Here is a 20,246-nt window from a genome sequence, read left to right on the forward strand (position 1 = left end):
ATGTTCACTGCAGCTCTATTTGCAATACCCAGGACATGGAAGCAACCTAAGTGTCCATCGACAGATGAATGGATAAAGATGTGGCACATATATACAATGGAATATTACTCAGCCATAAAAAGAAACGAAATTGAGCTATTTGTAATGAGGTGGATAGACCTAGAGTCTGTCATACAGAGTGAAGTCAGAAAGAGGAAGACAAATACCGTATGCTAACACATATATATGGAATTTAAGAAAAAAATGTCATTAAGAATGTAGGGGTAAGACAGGAAAAAAGACACAGACCTACTAGAGAATGGACTTGAGGATATGGGGAGGGGGAAGGGTAAGCTGTGACAAAGCGAGAGAGAGGCATGGACATGTATACACTACCAAACGTAAGGTAGATAGCTAGTCGGAAGCAGCTGCTTAGCACAGGGAGATCAACTCAGTGCTTTGTGACCGCCTGGAGGGGTGGGATAGGGAGGGTGGGAGGGAGGGAGACGCAAGAGGGAAGAGATATGGGAACATATGTATATGTATAAATGATTCACTTTGTTATAAAGCAGAAACTAACACACCATTGTAAAGCAATTATACTCCAATAAAGATGTAAAGGAAAAAAGAAGATGTGGCACATATATACAATGGAATATTACTCAGCCATAAAAAGAAACGAAATTGAGTTATTTGTAGTGAGGTGAATGGATCCAGAGTCTGTCATACAGAGTTATGTGAGAAAGAGAAAAACATATACTGCATGCTAACACATATATATGGAATCTAAAAAAATAAAAAGGTCATGAAGAACCTAGGGGCAAGACGGGAATAAAGACGCAGACCTACTAGAGAATGGACTTGAGGACATGGGGAGGAGGAAGGGTAAGCTGGGACTTAGTAAGAGAGTGGCATGGACATATATATACTACAAAATGTAAAATCGATAGCTAGTGGGAAGCAGCTGCATAGCACAGGGAGATCAGCTCAGTGCTTTGTGACCACCTAGACGGGTAGAATAGGGAGGGTGGGAGAGAGGGAGATGCAAGAGGGAAGAGGTATGGGGATATATGTATATGTATAGCTAATTCACTTTGTTATAAAGCAGAAACTAATACAACATTGTAATGCAGTTATACTCCAATAAAGATGTTAAGAGAAAGAAAAGATATATGCACCCCAATGTTCATTGCAGCACTATTTAAAATAGCCAGGACATGGAAGCAACCTAAATGTCCATCAATAGATGAATGGATAAAGAAGATGTGGTGTACACACCACTGTAAAGCAATTATACTTCAATAAAGATGTAAAAAAAAAAAAAAGGTGTGGTGTGTGTGTATACACACACACACACACACACACACACAATGGAATATTACTCAGCCATAAAAAAGAAATAATGTCATTTGCAGCAACATGGATGGACCTAGAGATTATCACACTAAGTGAAGTAAGTCAGAGAGAGAAAGACAAATACCATATGATATCACTTAACATGTGGAATCTAAAATACGACACAAATCAACATATCTACAAAACAGAAACAGACTGTCAGACATAGAGAACAGAGTTCTGGTTGCCAAGGGAGAGGGGAGGTGGTGGAGGGAAGGACTGAGAGTTTGGGATTAACATATGCAAACTAGTATATATAGGATGCATAAAGAAACAACAAGGTCCTACTGTATAGCACAGGCAACTATATTCAATATCCTCTGATAAATGATATTGGAAAAGAATATATATATATATATAACTCAATCAGTTTGCTGTACAACAGACATTAACACAACATTGTAAATCAGCTATACTTCAATTTAAAAAAGTAACAGTGTAATATAGGAAAAGGAAAGATCAAGTGTATTTTCAAATTGTGTTTTATACTTAAACTCAAAGCAACTCAATTTTTAAAAACACTATCAAGATAAAAGAATTTGATAAGGAGGGTAAAAATAAGTAGGCAAATACAAATAACCCCAATAAAATACAAATAATGCTAATAAAATACAAATAACCCCAATAAAAGTAGAAGCTACAACACAGAATTAAATTTATTAAGAAATCTTATTGCTTAATACTATAAAATCTCAATGAAAACTTAAAACAAGATCTGATCCAATTTACAGGTAAGTGTATGTTCCTGGATGGAAAGTCAGTATTTAACAAAATTTTCCTGTTTACATGTAAGGTGTGCAATTATACAATTCCAAAATGAATCCCAATTCTACTTCTTTTTCTTTTCTTTTGGGACCAGACAGAATTATTTTTAAATTCCTATGGAAGAGTATACATCACAGAGAAGTCAAGAAATTCTGAAAAGTATTAGTGACAGGAGAGTTGCCTTATCAGATAATAAAATTTATTCAAAATAGCAAACTTTTATTATTGGCACAGGAATAAACAGATTAGTGGAAAAGAAGAGCAAGTCCAAAAACAGATCGAATATATAAGAATATCTGATATATAGCAAAGTGGCAACAACCAGCTAAATAAAAATGGCAGTTGGAAAAGTACAAAAAGGAAGAAAGAATCTACCACACCATTACAAATCTTCATTCTAAGGTGCCTGCTGTCACAGTATGGAGTATCATAGTCCTAAGAGTGTAATGACTACATCATTACATTCAGGAATGGTGTATCAGAAACACAGGAAGCAAAAAGAAAAAAAAGAATGAAAAAAATCTCAAGATACCAAAAAAAAAAAGAAAAGTACTAAGTTTTAATAATGTGAGGACAAAGGAACCTTGGCAAAGACTTCGAAACTGGATGTTCTACAATCATTCATTCATCCACACAACCAGCATTTACTGAAAGCAAGGAATACAGAGCTGACGCACAGGTAAAGAAGTACAATGTAATATAAATGTCAAAGTATCTGTGCAACCATATTAAGAAGATGTCCATACATTTTATCTATGAAAATAAGAGAAAAGTTCATAGAAAAGATAGCATTTAAAATACTTGGTATTTAGAATGACTGAACGTTTTTAAAGAGGAAAAGGTTGTGGGAGTGGGATAGGGATTAACAAGGCATTTCCAGAAAGACGGAAGAGATGAGCAAATGCAAAAGTGCACGAGAAAACACGCGGTGGTTGGAGAAGAGAAGCTGGGGTAGGTAAGTATTGATTCTGCTAATGTTTCAGTTGCCCCTTTCCAGGCAAAGATGCCATCTGTTTGCATACTAGATTTATCTCCTCAGAATCAAATTCCTTCCAATAGCAATCTAAGTTCTACAGATCAACCAAAGGACAGATTCACTGCAATCAAGTTGAGTGGAGGATAATCTTAGGAAAAGTAACACTGCCACACTTAAATCTTGAGCAGTTCAAACCATGAGACCTTTCTTTTATTTCCTGTTTTCTCTGTCTGCCTCTTTACCAGACAGACACAAATACAGGAGTAGCCCTGAGAATATCTGTCTATAGCTCTTAAGGCATTGGAATTCTACACTATAAACTATAAGTATGACAATGTATTGAAATTTTTAAATGCTGGTGTTTTTTTCCCCATTGAGAAATACTACTGGGAAAAGTCAATTGAATCTCAATTGTAAATTGTTTCAATTTGGATCTAAGGGTAAACAACACAGTGTCCTTTGTTTGTGGGCACAGGGTGGGAATTATTATTAAGTACCTTTACAAATTCTTGAAATTTTGGAAACGGACACATGACAGACACGATATTAACACTCCTATGGATAACTTAATTTTTAGAAGTGTGACTGGTTTGATCTGAGGAAGCAGCATTTCCACTTGATAAATTACTAATGCTTTATTTCGGAAGAAGAATGTGTAGTAAGTTATCTGGACATTTTTGCTAGCAGATAGGACTGTTGCAGATACTTCTATATTAATAGCTGGGACTTACCAGAATTAGAAGGTGGGAGTAGTGGCTTGTTCTGGGGTTTCTGTTTTCTGTCTTAATACGTGGGAAGAATGCCTCAATCAAAACTGTGTGACTTTTTAAGGGAAATACGTATCTGTGGAATGAGATTTTTAGAAAAGCCAATTTGGATGACATGTGATCGTTCGGATTTAAGGCTGCTATGATTTGGTGTACTTATATAATCCCACCTAGTACCCCTGATGGCACAATACGGCCAGATACAGAGTTAGGAGATAAAAAAAGAGGGGCGTGGGGTGCCTTCTTGGTCTTGTTTAGTGTTTCTCAAAGTATAGCTGTGTGCAATTAACTGGGATGCTTGTTTAAAATTTCAGATTCTGATCCCCCACTTTCAGAGAGTCTGATTCAATACTCTGGAGTAGGACTCAGGAATCTACACTTTTAACTCCTACATCAGCTGATTCTGATGCAGAAGAGAGACACTGATGCATGCAGTAATGGCAAAGGACAAATTAATGATAACCACTACAGACGTTAACTTAGAGTATTTTCCTAAGTGAATAAAGCAGTTGATTTAATAAAACTATTATCATTGACTTTAGTTACACAGATAAATATTAACAATTATACTATAACTCATTGCTGATAGTTAATAATGCCGTACAGTTCTTTAAAAAGCTATACCAAAAGGGCAATTTTTCAAGACTTTTTGTCAAAATATCACTCTATAACAGAAATACAGTTCAAAAAATTGACTATCAAAACTTAAAAAAATATATATAATTTAAATAAAGCCCTTTTATTTCAAGGTCCTTAAGGGAATACTGTTACGCTGTTCAGACTTTTTTTAAATAGTAGAACTGATCTTTTTTCATATCTTTTCTCTGGTATAAGCAGCACATGCTTTACCACAGTCTTCCAGTCCTCACCCCACACACTCCTACACATATACGGGTTTTTTAAACAAGTCGATCTTTTAAATATTTTACACTGCATTCAAATAAAAAGTAATCAAAAATAACACGTGCCATACAACGTCTTTGTTAGAGTGACTCTTCCATTGCTATGGACTACTGAGTTCACCTATTAGATATTTCATTGATACATAAATAAACTAATTTATAGATCAATAAAGAATCATGATTATGGGGGCTTCCCTGGTGGCGCAGTGGTTGAGAATCTGCCTGCCAATGCAGGGGACACGGGTTCGAGCCCTGGTCTGGGAAGATCCCACATGCCACGGAGCAACTAAGCCCGTGCACCACAACTACTGAGCCTGAGCATCTGGAGCCTGTGCTCCGCAACAAAAGAGACCGCGACAGTGAAAGGCCTGTGCACCGTGATGAAGAGTAGCCCCCGCTCACCGCAACTAGAGAAAAGCCCTTGCACAGAAACGAAGACCCAACACAGCCATAAATAAATTAATTAATTTAAAAAAAAAGAATCATCATTATGGGACAGCTGACTAGACATGAAAATAATCTAATTACTTTAAACCAGATATTATGGTAGCCACTGAAATATATATATGTGCACACACATGTGTGTATATACATGTATACATACACATACATATATGTAATTTAAGGCTTATTAAAGATACTTACTACTATTAATAATGTAGCTCGGAATCATTTTACCTTTTAATATTGCTGCTGAAATTCCAATGGTAGCACAAAATAGGGGGGAAAAAAGCAAAGGCATTAAAGAGTTATATGGAATAATATTTTGCCTGTGTTTGATGTGCTTAAATGCATGTATATAGGAAAGAAGATCTGAGTTGGAAAAAAGGGCTCAGAAAAAAAAAAAAACAGGCACATAGGCAGATTTAAGAAGGTCAGAAATCCTTTCTACTGTTTCTATTTATACATCCTTACATACATCCTACTCACCCCACAGTCCTTAAATAGTTGACATCTCAATGAATCTCAAAGAATAAAGCAATACAAGAAGACAAGACAAAACACTAATTTGGCTAGCACTAGATTATTGCTAAACTTTTTTTTTTTTATTGTTCCACTTGGAAGATATACTGAATTGAAATGAATAAGTTTCCTACCTATCTACCAAGCAAACATCCCAACATCAACAACCCTGTGCAGATTATACAACTTTATCCATTTAAGGGGGGGTGGGAGGAGTACTGCTCTCTCTATAGGTATCTCCAGTGGATAAGAAAGACTGCTGTTATAAGCAGGATTTCAGTCTATATCTGATGGTTCACTTTCCCTCATTTCTCCTCTATTCCTAGATGTGAAACTATGAAAGAATACTAGTTAAGACCTTGCATTTATACAGCAATTTGGGTTTCAAAGAGCTTTCAAGTTACTAACAAACATTTTGGCCTAGAGAGGACTATATCATGAATTAAGGCATGCTATCTTGTTCTTCAGGCATCAGCCATGTATAACTCTTGTAACTTATAAATACCTATGTGATGAACTTGGATCTCAATGGAAAGAAGCTGCTAGATTTCTATTGCCTTCATCAAGACAGTGGTCATTTGATTATAGGTGGCCTGGTAAAACCCCACTACTATTATATTGTATACAACACTCTTCTATACAATCTCTTATTATTCCTTATTAAAAAAATAGAAGATGTAGTATCAGTGAAATTGAATGGTGAACATCTGTGGATATTAAAAATGACTCAGTGTAATCTCTTGTATTTTTATCACTGGGCAGAATTATAGCAAAAATTATAAATTACATACAAAAATATAATTCTAGAAACATTCTAACTCAGCGAACAAAGCAAAATAAACATTTTACTACCCTTTTTTCCAAAAGAAAAATATATTTTGAAACCATCTTCTAAAAAGTTTACTTCTTTTAACCAGTGAACCATAAATAATCTTTTTGTAACTCATTTTTGTTATCAAGTTAGGAAAATTAATGCTAAGCTGAATACAAATGATTTTTTACCCTTACCTCGATCTTTTGCTTTGTCAGAAAGGAGGACCTCTACCTCTTCATATTCCCGGATGGCGTCCAATATGATACTTCCTTCTTTACTGAATAAGAACAGCATGGGAATTGTGATGTCATCTGTGTCCTTTCCATCACCTGCCATCTGGAACAGAGGGGCAGTATCACTGCTGCTCCCCTCATTGTCATCTAGCCAGAAAATGAACACAGCAAACATAAAAACGTTCATCCATTAAAAAGGTCTAGCTACCAATCTTTACTGTTGTTTACCTGTTGACAGCATTAATTTTCTGCATCAAGAACCACAGAAACACTCATACTTTTGGGGCCCACTAATTCTACTCCTAGAAATCTATCCTGAGGAAATAATTCAAAAGAAGCAAAATGATCTATGCCTGAAAAAGTTTACTGGAGTGCTTTTTGTAACTGTCAACAACTGTAAACTATTATAAGTAAATTATAACGAACTACCTGAGGGAACACACAGAAAAACAAAATGTTATTATTACATAAAAAAAGTAGAACACAAAATTCTAGGATTATGACTATAAAGATTTCACATGCTTATGAAAAAGCCTAAAAATGGAAAAATTCAAAGACTTGAATTACAATGATAGAACTATGAAATTTTATTGTTGTTTAGGATTTCTTCGAATGGCATTATATTGTTTTACCAAACTACAAATTGACGGTTCTTTTTAAGATACTGTGCACAAGGAAAAATTATGACTATACTGTTTTTTCCTCTGTAAGTTAAATGAAACACTATTGTTACTTTATGCCGGCTAAATAATAGGAGTACGACTGCTAAATACTGTTTTACTGGTGATGCCAGTTATGTCCAGCCCTAATCTTACATGCCAGTCTCCCTGGAGAACTTGCCCATCCCTTCACAGACGGCTTGCGTGGATAGGCCCTTCTAAGTGGAGAATACCATGTAGAACCCATCCCCTTAGCAGTAACTGACTAGACAAAGGATGGTTACCTGACCTTCAGTCTCTCTGCTGCTTGTCACTGTTACAACCACTCAACTCCACCACTGTAGCTTGAAAGTGGCTATAGATGACATGGAAACAAACTGACATGCTGTGTTGTAGAAAACTTTCATTTACAAAAACAGGCAGTGAGCTGAACTTGGCTTGCAGGCTGTAGTTTGCCAACCACTCATTTAAGTTATGAAGCAGAATTTCTCCTAATACTTACTTAGACTAATGAAATTCATGCATTCATTAAATTAACACTGGCGTGCCGATATGAGATAAGCAAATGGCATAGTAAACAATGTTTCACTGAAATAAATCCTACTGTTTTATTTTAAATCTCTTAATGTTTATTTACCCTGAGTTCAAAAAGGAAATCTATCCTAATTAGAAAGAACAAATTCAAAATGGAGTTCCCCTGGGAGACAATCTATACAGAAGAACTAACTTCACAAATAGGATGTGACCTCAGGTTTTCCAGTTCTTTCTGAATGTAAACTCATATTTACTTAAAGCATAGAAAAATTTATATTTTCCCTGATAGTCATGCCCTGCTTGTCACGATATCAGTGATTTTTCTGTGGAAAATGAAAAGGCAAACACACTAGTTGAAATACATGCGTAAAATAATTTGAAGTTTGTAATTTCAGTGGAAAAAGACCCAAGGAGATAAAAACTTGCTAGCAACTAGTGCTTATACCCATGATATGTCAGTTATTTTAGGAAATTTTATATATACTATCTTCAAACCTTACAACCACCTAAAAGATATTTATTACCATTTTCACTGGAAAATGGAGCTAAAAAATATGCTATGGAATAAACAGATAAAGAAACTAAAGCTGGGCCAAGGTTACACCATGATTTTGTGGTAGAGCCAGGAACTACAACCCCACGTGTCTGACTCCACAGCTGGCACCTATGTGGAGTCATGGATACTTTCAGTGACTCCCCACTGGAGGTGGCAGGGTGTAATTCTTGCTCCTAGGGGGCTTTGGATCTCATGGGCCCATTTTTTTATCCGTGGTATTGGGTGTTTTTAGCACTCACTCCTACTGCACCTTCACACCGGACCCCAAGTACTTTTATTGGCATTAATATACAGAAACCCGAATCTAGACTTTCAAACAAGGTATGAGATATATACACATTCTTAAGAGAGTTATTGGATTACCTATCCATTATGCCAGCTAGTGAAGTAAAAATAATGCCAAACTCTGATAAAAGTTTGGAAAATGAAAGGAAAAATCCTAAAAATTATGTCTTAGTCAACACAATGACATGGAGGCTTACTTACCAATAACAATGCCACCAATGGCTCCAGCATTCTGGATGTTGCGTGCCTTTTCTGCAAACATGCACTGTCCTCTTTGTATCAAAGCAATCTTTCCCATCACTGCCTCAGGGTTAGTAAGCTCTGAACAACCATTGTACGGTTTACTGCTTGCAACAAATCCTCTTGTCTGGCAGAAATAAAAGTAACTTAAGTAATCTTTTATCTTCTCCAATCACTACCTAGTCATTAAAATTCAATATCTAGAGCTTTAAGTAGACCTCACTTCTTTTCTAATGATAACATATACAATATATATTTAGCATAAATTTTTGTTTTCAACATTTTGTATATTATAGTACCCAACCAATATTTCTACTGTGCTTTGCAGTTTATGAAGCATTTTTATGTAAATTACTAAACCAGATCTTTATAATGACTCTGAGTGAAGTAATACAGATGATATTTCCATTTTACGTATGGGAAAACGGAGATTCAGTTTACATAATTTGCTCAAAGTCACTATGTTAGTAAGTGGTAAAGTTGGAACCTCAGGCTGACTCACTACGTACCCATACCTACACTTACAAGAACCTGGGAACCATTTTTAAACCATCACTGGTAACAGGAAAAATTTTTGAAAAGAGGGGAAAAATGGATTTAATCTACATGAATCTGCAAGCAGTTCTTCTTCCTAGAAAAATTAAATCCACCAGAGAACTGATTTTAAAGATGTGAGTGTAAAGATGTTTTAAGATCCTTCTCTCTCTTAGAAGGTAAACTCCATGAGGGCATAAATCTTCACTGGTTTTTGTAAACTTGATACATAGCAAATATCTAAAATACTACCTAGAATAAGAGTTATTGAATAAATGAATCAACTATAAACCTACATAGCTTTAAAATATACACTAGAAAAAGTTTAAATTGGGGGTAACAGAGTTCAAAGGCCACTGGCTTTAGATGATCAGAATACTTGGGTTCTGGTCTAGTGGCTAGCTTTGCTACCAGTTAGTCAGACAGTTGAACCTGTGAACTTCATTTCCTACAGTAAAACTAATAGGATAGACTAGCTTAATGGCCTTCCAAATTTGCTCAGTGGAACCTCAGTGTCTGATGCTCTCCACAGCCACTTGTCCGGAAGCACCTCTGCTTTAGCTGTTCCCTACATTAAGCCTCTGAGTTAGATTTTTGTTCAAAGAAAGGTTTCAGTAGTTAAAAAGTTTGAAAACCATTTTTAGATAAGTTAAAGGCATTGAATTAGAGAACAATATCTGAACATTTTAAGTAAAATTCTATAACCATACTGCATACATAAATTATGACTCAATATTTTCAAGATACACTTTTAATTTTAATCTACTTTAATCTGGGAGATTAAATATTTAGGTGTTTTAAATAAGTTAAAACTACTAAATTAGAAAAGAGACTAAGAAATTAGACAATACTTAAATAATATTTGAGTTCAATTTCAACAAGCATATTATAGGTGTACATACCTCTTTATGTTTAGACAGATCTAGCCCAAACTGAGCTGGACCAGCAGTTAACACTACCCGGCCAAAAAATGGGTGAGAAACAATTTGTACAGCTCGTGGAGGCAGCTGCTGCTCTTTTTGTTGTTGACTTGACAATTCAATCATTTCCTGCATAAACCTCAACCCATCTTCCGCGTCAATTGAACTAGCAGCCTAGGAAAGAAACAAATTAATTTTATCCTTTCTTTCTGGAAACTTTCAACTTTTTGATTTCTTAAATACTACTGCACTATAGTTTTCTACTCTAAAATTTATCCTATCAGTTTTGGTCTCTACCAAATGTTTATGGCCTTATTTGTTCTCAAAAATATTACTTCTGGAAATATTTTCTGAATATAACATCTGTAATTTTTATTAATGTCTCTTTCACTGTCCTATAAACCACTTTTGGTACAAATTGAGAAGTGCACTTCCACTAAATGCTCACTTTGCTTGTTCTCTCCTCTGGTTGCCCTTTTAAGAAATAAACCTCATAACTGACCCATATTCCCCACCTTCTTCGAAACTATGAACCAACAACCAGATTAAATTCAAAACATAAGTATCAGGCACCTATTACATCTCAGTACTTGACTAGGCACTAGGGACATAATCTTTTACTTTAAGAAGTTTGTATCTAGAGGAGAGAGACATGTAAAATTAGCTATGAAAAAATTTCTCGAGTGGGAAAGTGGACTAGTAACATAGACAAAGGAAGGACTGATTCTGTCAGTGTGTATCTGGGAAATATTTGGAATGATTCAAATTGAATCTTAATAGAGGAAAAGTTGAAGAGTGCCTGACTACAGGAGGAAAAGGATGAATTCCTAACACCTTATAGAAAAAGTCAATGGAACCTGACAAGGGATAGAGGATAGAGGAGAATGGAAAGGAGCTGGGAGAAAGAAATGCAAGCCCATTCTGAGATTTCTAGTTTTGGTGACTTAGAGAATGATGATAGGGTTGACTGAGATGGAGAACGAAAGGGCAGAGAGACAGACTGTAGTGGGAGCAGGGAGAGAGAACAGGTTTGGACAGATTGAGATTGAGATGCAGAAATGTATGACAGGTAGATTATAGCTGGGTTTAAAAAGTAAAGTAAAGTTGGGTTTAAGAAGTAAAGTAAAATCAGGATTACATACATGTATCACGTGTACAAAGATGACAGCAGAGCTTGTAGAAATAGATGACACTATTGAAGAAGAGTATAGTAAGAAAAACATACGATCCAGATTCTTTGGTAGTGCCTACACTGAGTCGTGCCGAGAAGAGCTGCAAAGGAATCTACAAAATATTGCACAGAGTATTTGGAAAGGTGTTGCTGGAATACCCTGGAAGCCAAGAAAGGGGTAGGTTTTAAAAAGAGGCCAGCCAATAGTTACATAAAAGTTCAATCAGAGGAGGACTAAGGGGCTACTGGCTGGCAATTATGTCACTGGTGACCCATGTGAAAGCAATGTCATCAGGGATGTCATTCCCACCGCTGGGGAGTGAGGATGAGTGAAACGTAAGGAAGCAGACAGAGTCTTGTTAGGGAAGGAGGGATGACGTGGCAAGAATAGGGATGAGACAGAAACCTGAGGGGAAGGCAAGGTGAGGAGAAGGCAAGGTGGTGGGAAGGCTGAATCCGAGATTATGGGGTATCCGAATATGGTTCTACGTTGAAATTATTTCTCAAACTGTAGTTTTCTCAGAATTAATGCAGTAATAAGGTGAATAATTTAAAGCCCTCGGGTTATGAAAGCTTTTAAAGCAAAAATCAATAAAAATTTCCCAAAGAGGTATGTTATGTTTCCTAGGCATAGATAAATAAATGCATATTTTGATTTCTATAATGAATAAAAGTATTTAAATTCAGCTCTTTGGAAACTAAAATAGTATAAAATAGAGATATAAATATTAAAATGAATTATTAGCTTTTAAGATTATGTTCTAAATAAAATAGTGGAAAGACAAGAGACTGAGAAACAGAAAACTTAGATCTGAGTCCTATATTTGACCATATTAACGTAAGCAAATTACTCAACCTACTTGTGACTTGATTGATTTATACTACAAAGGGGTTGAATCAGATGGCTTTCCAAAATACTTCCAAGTCCTAAAATTCTGATACTCTGACTTTAAACCACACACTGAAGGTTTTTAAAAAGCCAAATGTCATTATCTTATTAAAGCTACTGAGACCAAAGAGGACAGAGATGGTAGCTAATTAGTACAGCAATGTCTTACTTGGATTGCATGTTGAACCAACTGGACTCTCCCATCTTTGAGGTGAATCAAACTCACCCCCATCTTCTTCAAGATTTCTAAATGCTCAGGGTTAGTGGCCATGAAATCTCTGGCTCTCAGAGGGGGTTTAGCTCCACTCCTGAAACTCTCCTCTCTGCTAAAAGTAATTATAGGCAAGGCTTAAAAAAAACCCACAAGTCAGAATTGGGAAAAAAAGCATAAGGCAAACAAATTGCTAGTTTTAAACTAGTGAAAAATGGAATAACTAGAAAGAGTTACTTACCTACATATAACTTAGGTTTTTAATAAGTGGTATAGCTTTCAAATATATTTTACAGTTACAAAAGCTTGTATATTATCTATAAGGCAGTATTAATCAACAGCATTACAATTATTTGAAGGTACACAATAGGTTGGCTTAGAGATTTATTACTATTTATTTCTCCCTCAAAAATCAGATGTTGGGGCTTCCCTGGTTGCGCAGTGGTTGGGAGTCTGCCTGCCTATGCAGGGGACCGGGTTACTCCGGTCCAGGAGGATCCCACATGCCGCGGAGCGGCTGGGCCCGTGAGCCATGGCTGCTGAGCCTGCGCGTCCGGAGCCTGTGCTCCACAGCGGGAGAGGCCACAACGGTGAGAGGCCCGCGTAACGCAAAAAAAACACAACCCCCCCCCCCAAAAAAAACAGATGTTTCTCTCAATATTTTAAAAGCAAAACAATACTTATATCAGTGAACAATAACATTCACTTAAGAAAAATAATTTTTTAAAATTACAAAACCTAGTAATGGTTTTTCTAATGTAACTATTTGGAAGAAAATGCACTCATTAAGGCAAAAAGTTTTATTCAACAACCAAGAATAAGTACCTCGTCAAAAAAATCAAATCAAAACACTGTTATTTTTCCTATACAGAAACTACAGATGAAAGGCAAAATATTTTCTACATATATAAAACGTGGAAATATTTGATGAAACTGTTGTGTAAAAATGTGCTCTGGATCTAGAGGGGTGGGATAGGGAGGGTGGGAGGGAGATGCAAGAGGGAGGAGACATGGGGATATATGTATATGTATAGCTGATTCACTTTGTTATAAAGCAGAAACTAACACACCATTGTAAAGCAATTATCCTCCAATAAAGATGTTAAAAAAAATGTGCTGTGGAAGTTACAAACTATCATACGCTGCCATTATTACTTGGTTCATTAAACAAAAGATACACAGAAAATTTCCATAATAATAAAAAGACATTACTGCAGAATAAACTTTGCTATCTAACTTTACTCACCAATTTTTAATTTTAATCAGTGATAAGTACATACTCAATATTTTTTAAATCTAAATGAATGTCTTCTTGGCTGTTATATGTTCCTTACATTCTCTGTCATTTACTAAGAATTAATTTTGATATTAACAAATATAAAATAAGACATCTTACACTCTGATGATGCCTCTAGGACAGCTCTTGTCCACCACATTTTTCAAGGGTTCACGAATGCTCTGAGCATACAGTGGGTCATTAGGGAAGAGAATCTGAGTGTTTGGACAAGTCCAATCAAAATTACTGTCATCCAGTTCTGTATATTCTGAAGTCTAAAAATATAAAAGAATGTTATGTAAATAATTATTTTACTTTATAGTTTGTTCAAAGGAAACATTAAGTGAAATGTAAGTATACACAGGATGTAATACAAGAAAACAAAATAAGAAAACATCAAGGGTACTTCTCCTACCACACTATATTTATAGAATTCTAGTCATGGATTACTTTTTCCTTGGAAAAACAAAACAAACACACAGGAGTAAAAAAGAGAGTAAGACATTTAGTTGAAAAACATAACCTACTGTGTTTTTTTTAGAGATTCTTTGATTTGTAGTAGAGAGCCAAAGAGGTAACAGATGAGCTTCTGTTGTAAAAATGTAATCTTCTATGTCAAAAATAACGTCTTCTTTATCCGCGAATAACAGGTAAAGATATTTAAACATTTCGGCCAAGAAGAAGGAATCCATTCTAAAATAAAAGGTTACAAATAAATCTAAGAACATAAAAATATCCAAATGTCAACTATCTGAAAGCCACAGAATCAAGGTCAATAAACCTGTCTACACCAGTACAGACATCCAAAGAACTATAGAATGTATCTATCCCCTGGTGGTAATAGCCTTGACTCCAAGCATATTCCAAGGAAATGAAAAAGACCAGAAGGGCTGCCTACCACATAGGTGCACTAAATCTTGTCAATACTGCAGACAAGGTTTTTCTATGGACCTTCTGAGGGAGTTTTCCATTTCTTCTACAGGGAACCAATAGCAGGGAGGTAACACAGATGATCTTTACTACTGAGGACCATATAAGAATCTTCAATTAATATTAATTGAACTGGATAAAGTAATACGATTTTGATGCAGCCATTTAAGTGATAATCAAGAAGGCTTAAAAGTAATCATTTACAAAAAGTTACATGAAAAAAGTACAACACAAAATCACATGGACTACGATGATAACTTTGTAAACATTTAAATACCTGCCCAGTGTGACTTTACAAATGATTTAATGTTGTAACGTTTTAATAAACACTTTAAAGGAAAGCTTTTATAAAAAGTATAGGTAAAGAGCACAGTCGTTAGATGGAGTTACAATAACAAGGAATTTAATTATATGTGCTACTTCCCAAAGCATCCTAGCTTTTAGCAGTTACTAGACAGGCTGCATAGTTTCGTAACTGGCCAAGCACAATTCCTGGCACACAGCTGGCACTTGATAAATGTTTGCGAATGCAAGTTTAAACAGCATTACTAAAGAATGAACTGGAGAGGCAGCTGGACATAGCGGTAAAGAGCTGGGGCTTTGGAAATAGAAAAGAACTTCTGATGACGAGCTATGTGACCAAGGGGGATATTATATAAGGACTGTGAGCTTCAGTTTATTCTGAAAGGACATAATAACAATACATGCCTAACAGTGGTGCAAAGACTAAATGACATACTATAATGTCAACTATTTAGCATAGCACCCAGCATGCGTATGAGCTCAAAAACAGCGCTATCATTATTTTTCCCAGACATAAATGATGTTTTATTTTGGAACAACAACTGTAATGTTTCAACACTTCTTTGAACATTTTGGATGTTAATCATTTTATAATGGATAAAATACTTCCCTGTCAATCCACAATACACTTACGGTAATTTAACTTTTTCTGGAGGACTGATGGTTATTACCATAAGCAAATGTTAGCTTAAGAACTGTAAACTGATGTGCAAGATTTTGATTTTTGGCAAATTCCACAAGTGATTCTGAAACAGATGATTTGTAAATGTTTAGAAAAGACTAGAGACGTGGTAAGATCACTGCAGTATGAGTTGGGTAGAGCTAGCAAGTTTGGGTATCGTATCACATAATCTATTTTGTACTTTAAAACCATAAATATGTACACAAATGCAAACACACAGGCATGAAAAATGTCTGGAAGACTGTTTCTAAAACTGCCAACAGTGATTATCTTAGGATGGCAAGTGGGGAAAGTATCGTAGGGAAGATTTTCATATTTTTTTGCCATTTAAATTCTTTAACTGATCATTTATTATAAGAAAAATACAGATATTTCTTTTTTGAAAACTGTGTGTGGGGGGCCAGGGAATGGAGACACTGGTGAGCCAGACAACAGCACTGGTAGCTCCGTAGGGGAACAAGCAACCAAATGCAAAGAGCATTACATGGAAAATTTTAAGGCATAATTATCTAAACCCCAGATCCCTGAAAACAGTAATTTAGCTAATACATAAGATGACTGAGATGAAATTTAAGCCTTCTTTTTGGTCTAGAAACGCATACACACACAAAAAAAAAACCCAACAAAATGAAATTTTGCTGGGATGAGTATTAAGTTCTAAGTTTGCACTTTTAAAAAATCAATCAGTTTCTTAAGAGCAGGGTAGAGAACACCCATTTGTCAGCAAGTCATTGTCAAGTATCTGAGGTCAACTGGCCATAAGTTCACTGTCTGTTAAACGTAAGAAAGCTGCTAAAGCACATCCAAGAACGTGGTCAGACAAGGATTAGGAGTCCTCAACCTTTTGTTGGGCCAACTGCATGGGAGAGACGCAACACTACCACGAGGAACAGTGAGCAGACCCAGTGGTGATCCTCAGGTGGAGAAAGGCTGTAAGCCCACCAGCCCCTCAGAAGATGACCCGTCTTGTGCCTGGACCCAGACGGCAACAGCGCTGCTGCACCAAGTGCACCTCGGGCATCGTTAACGCTGGACGTGATGCTTCAAGGGGCACTCTGCACACTAGACTGTGCAACCAGAGTGCGGCACGGGCCGTCAGAGATGCAGAAACAGCGCCGCGGGAGGGACACTCAGCAGGAGGAAGAGGAAGGAGGCTGAATTTAGAAACACGGAACTCTGAACAGAGCAAATCATGTCTTCCTCTGTAATTCCTCCACCTGCTACGTTTCCTTCTGCTCTAGCGCTCATCACGTGGCTGTGATTACTTCTTTACATACCTATCTTCTTCACTGACCATAAGTCACAGGCGGGCAGGGACTGATTCTAATTTATCTTTTCATCCTCTTACCCAAGTGCAGCGTCTGGCGCACAGCGGGCGATTAATTTACTGTTCCTTGAATGAGCTGCCAGTAGAGCATATAGTCAAAAGCCTATCTGCCTTGATTAGAATTAACCTTACTAACTGTGTGACCTCAGGCAAGCTCCCCAACTCCCTGTGCCTTGGTTTCTTCATCTATAAAATGAAGATAATAATAGAAATTATACTTCAGAGGGTGGCTGTAAAGGATCAAATGAATTAAACAGAAAGTGCTTAATGAGAAGAGTGCCTGAAATGTAGGAAGCAGCCAGTAAATGTTACAGATAAATACAAAAGCTATCTGCTTTCATTTCTTGCTGTTTTCTGTGTGTCTGCTTCCAGAAACCTATCCATTTCTTATCAGCTGTGGTCGGGGAAGGAGGTCCCAAGCCTAATTAACTATTATCTAAATGCTCCAAGAGAAGGACTGAGGGTCAATTCTGTGAGTAGATAATGAGTGTTGTATTTCACCTGTCCCTAGTTCCTCTGCCGGAAACTCCTTTTACTACTTTCCTTTTTCTAGTTTTCTAGTCCTGATCCTTCAGGACACAGGACGCTCAAGTGACTGTCATATCCCAATCTGCATTTCACGTCCCTTTAGTATGTTTCATAGCACATATACAATGCTTTAAAGCCTGTTTATCTGCCTGCCCCCGTGATTCAATGATAGAAAAGACATGTCTTTTTATCTTTAATCTTCAAAACCTAGTATAACTCTGGCACATAAGACACCTCAGTAAATATTTGTGGAATGAACACTTGCTAACCAAATGAACAAACTTTAGTGTTCATTTAGAAATGTGTTGCTATGTTCTGGACAGTTAAAATAACAGAACCAAATGATCTCAGAATAACTGGAATGTTAGTGAATATCGTATTAACCAAAGGGTGCTTTTCATATCTTGAATATTCCATGTCGACTACATCTATCCAGTATCCAATGAAATAGAAACTGCCACTGGGCCTCCCCAGCTCTCCAAATCAGCAACACAATAAGAATATACACATTAACCACGACAACAGAATAAGAATACACACATTAACCACAATATTGCTTTTGAGGAATTCTTGACTGAACAGGAATCATAATCCAGATCATTAGTCATCATCTTGATAATTTCTAACATTTTACATAATATAAAAAACTATTAACGAAGAAGAAAACCCCAACTTTCCTAAAACTCCAAAGACCAAGGTTCTGAGGTTTAACAATCATTTATTCATCTATTTAAAGATCATTTGAGCACCAACTATATGCCAGGCACCATGGTAAAAACACAGACTTTTCAAACAATTTAAAATAAGCCTATTCAAGAGAGTTTAAAAAATAAGCACAATGAACTAAGGTTTGCATCTTCAAATACCCTTTGTAAAAGCATTAAGCTGATCTGAAATCTGACTCATAATATTTTGTGTTGTTTCAGAGTTACCCTGAGGAAAGGGGAGGTTAGGAATTGTTTTACCTGTCCTCATGACTTCCAGTACGAACATCCTTCATGGCAGCAAATCCGCAAGGCACTCTAGCATATTTATTTAAATTTTCAATAAGTGTTTTCCCTACTTCAAGGTAGTAAGGATCTCCTGTAGCCTATTAAAAAGGAGAATATATGTATACATATACATAGCTTACATAGTACCATATAACCATTTATTTATCAAATATTTATTGAGTACCTACCAGGTGCCAGGCATTATATCAGGCACTAGAACACATGTTACATAGAACCTAGCTCTGAAAGTAAGTCATGGATCTGCTTTATGAATTTCTTAAATACACAGCTGGAAAGCTGCACAACTGTACATCTTAGGCTTTGGATGTAATTTCTAATGCCCAGAAAGGTTGCCTGATTAAAGGAAGGCAAGAGACATGCTTTAGAAAGCAGCTCTAGACTATAAAATTTCTCTTTAAAGAAATGCTTCGTAAGTATTTTGAAAAGGCATAAAACTTAGATGTCAGTTCTTGCATCTTTCAATAACTCTATGAACTGGGTGAATAAGAACCATGATATAGCCAATCATTATAATATTAAACAAGAACTTTGAAAGCCGATACTATTACTATAAGATAGTGAGTTATCCAACAGAGAACAGGAGCTAAATAGCAAAAAGAGAGTTAAATTAGCTTACTTTATACAAGAAGTAGGTACTTTCTGCAAATTCTGGCCTTAAAGGATGTTGAGCCCAATGCACCCTGAAATCTGTGGTAAATGCCTAGACAAAACAACACATAAATAGGCATAAAAATGTGATTTAAAAAAGTATGTAGTTGTAGAATATATAGTATATAAATTAGATCACAAACAAGAAGAAAGTTAAAATATTGATAACAATTTTCATATATAAAATGAAAATTATCACTGCTTAAAATCACAATTCATTTTTGTGAAGGCTGTTATTTTTACCAATTAAATGGAATTCCTTTTTTAAATGATCACTTTGGCTTATTAGGAAGCTTAGGAAAAGCTATGACCTCATTAATGCCACTACACAGGTCCTCATTGTCTGCATAATAGTGTTCTCTTCTTTTTTCTTATCTCCACTTTTTTCTCTTAATTATTAAGTCTCTCACTCTCCTATTTCTATTTTAGCATATGCTTTTTTATGAGTCTCAAATCCTCTGTGGCTTGAAACAAACACTTTAGGAAGCCTTCTAAATTGGTGAGATGCTTAGATATCTCACAGAGGGTAGTCAATAAGTAGGGATAGAACAAGGCCATACACAAATTTGGAAATTTTTAATGGTACATTTCTGGAAAGCCAAAAGGTCTGCTATTAAAATCTTATGGTATCAAGCTAGCAAGAATACTTATTACTAACATATAAAAACCAGGGAGAATAATTCTTAAGCAGCGTGAAGAAGAGCTAACATTTCCAAATTTCCAGGGAGCATGTGTGATCAGCAAGA

At 36.0% G+C, this 20,246-nt stretch overlaps 1 protein-coding gene across 3 annotated transcripts in view; it reads right to left on the reverse strand.

The window, feature by feature from the left end:
- EDEM3 (ER degradation enhancing alpha-mannosidase like protein 3) overlaps positions 1–20,246 on the reverse strand; it is a 97,506-nt gene that overhangs the window by 30,536 nt on the left and 46,724 nt on the right. For 2 of the 3 annotated variants that reach the window (XM_060035268.1, XM_060035265.1), the window contains exons 12-19: positions 19,469–19,552; positions 18,805–18,929; positions 14,597–14,762; positions 14,190–14,344; positions 12,752–12,908; positions 10,505–10,696; positions 9,030–9,195; positions 6,756–6,941 (exon numbers count right to left, since the gene is read on the reverse strand). In XM_060035268.1, coding sequence (XP_059891251.1) covers positions 6,756–6,941; positions 9,030–9,195; positions 10,505–10,696; positions 12,752–12,908; positions 14,190–14,344; positions 14,597–14,762; positions 18,805–18,929; positions 19,469–19,552 — 1,231 coding nt within the window. The remainder of the gene's footprint in view (positions 1–6,755; positions 6,942–9,029; positions 9,196–10,504; positions 10,697–12,751; positions 12,909–14,189; positions 14,345–14,596; positions 14,763–18,804; positions 18,930–19,468; positions 19,553–20,246) is intronic. The other variant, XM_060035271.1, reaches the window with a different exon arrangement.

This window comes from Delphinus delphis, chromosome 1 (assembly GCF_949987515.2).
Source record: "Delphinus delphis chromosome 1, mDelDel1.2, whole genome shotgun sequence".
In the NCBI taxonomy this organism is placed as follows: Eukaryota; Metazoa; Chordata; class Mammalia; order Artiodactyla; family Delphinidae; genus Delphinus; species Delphinus delphis.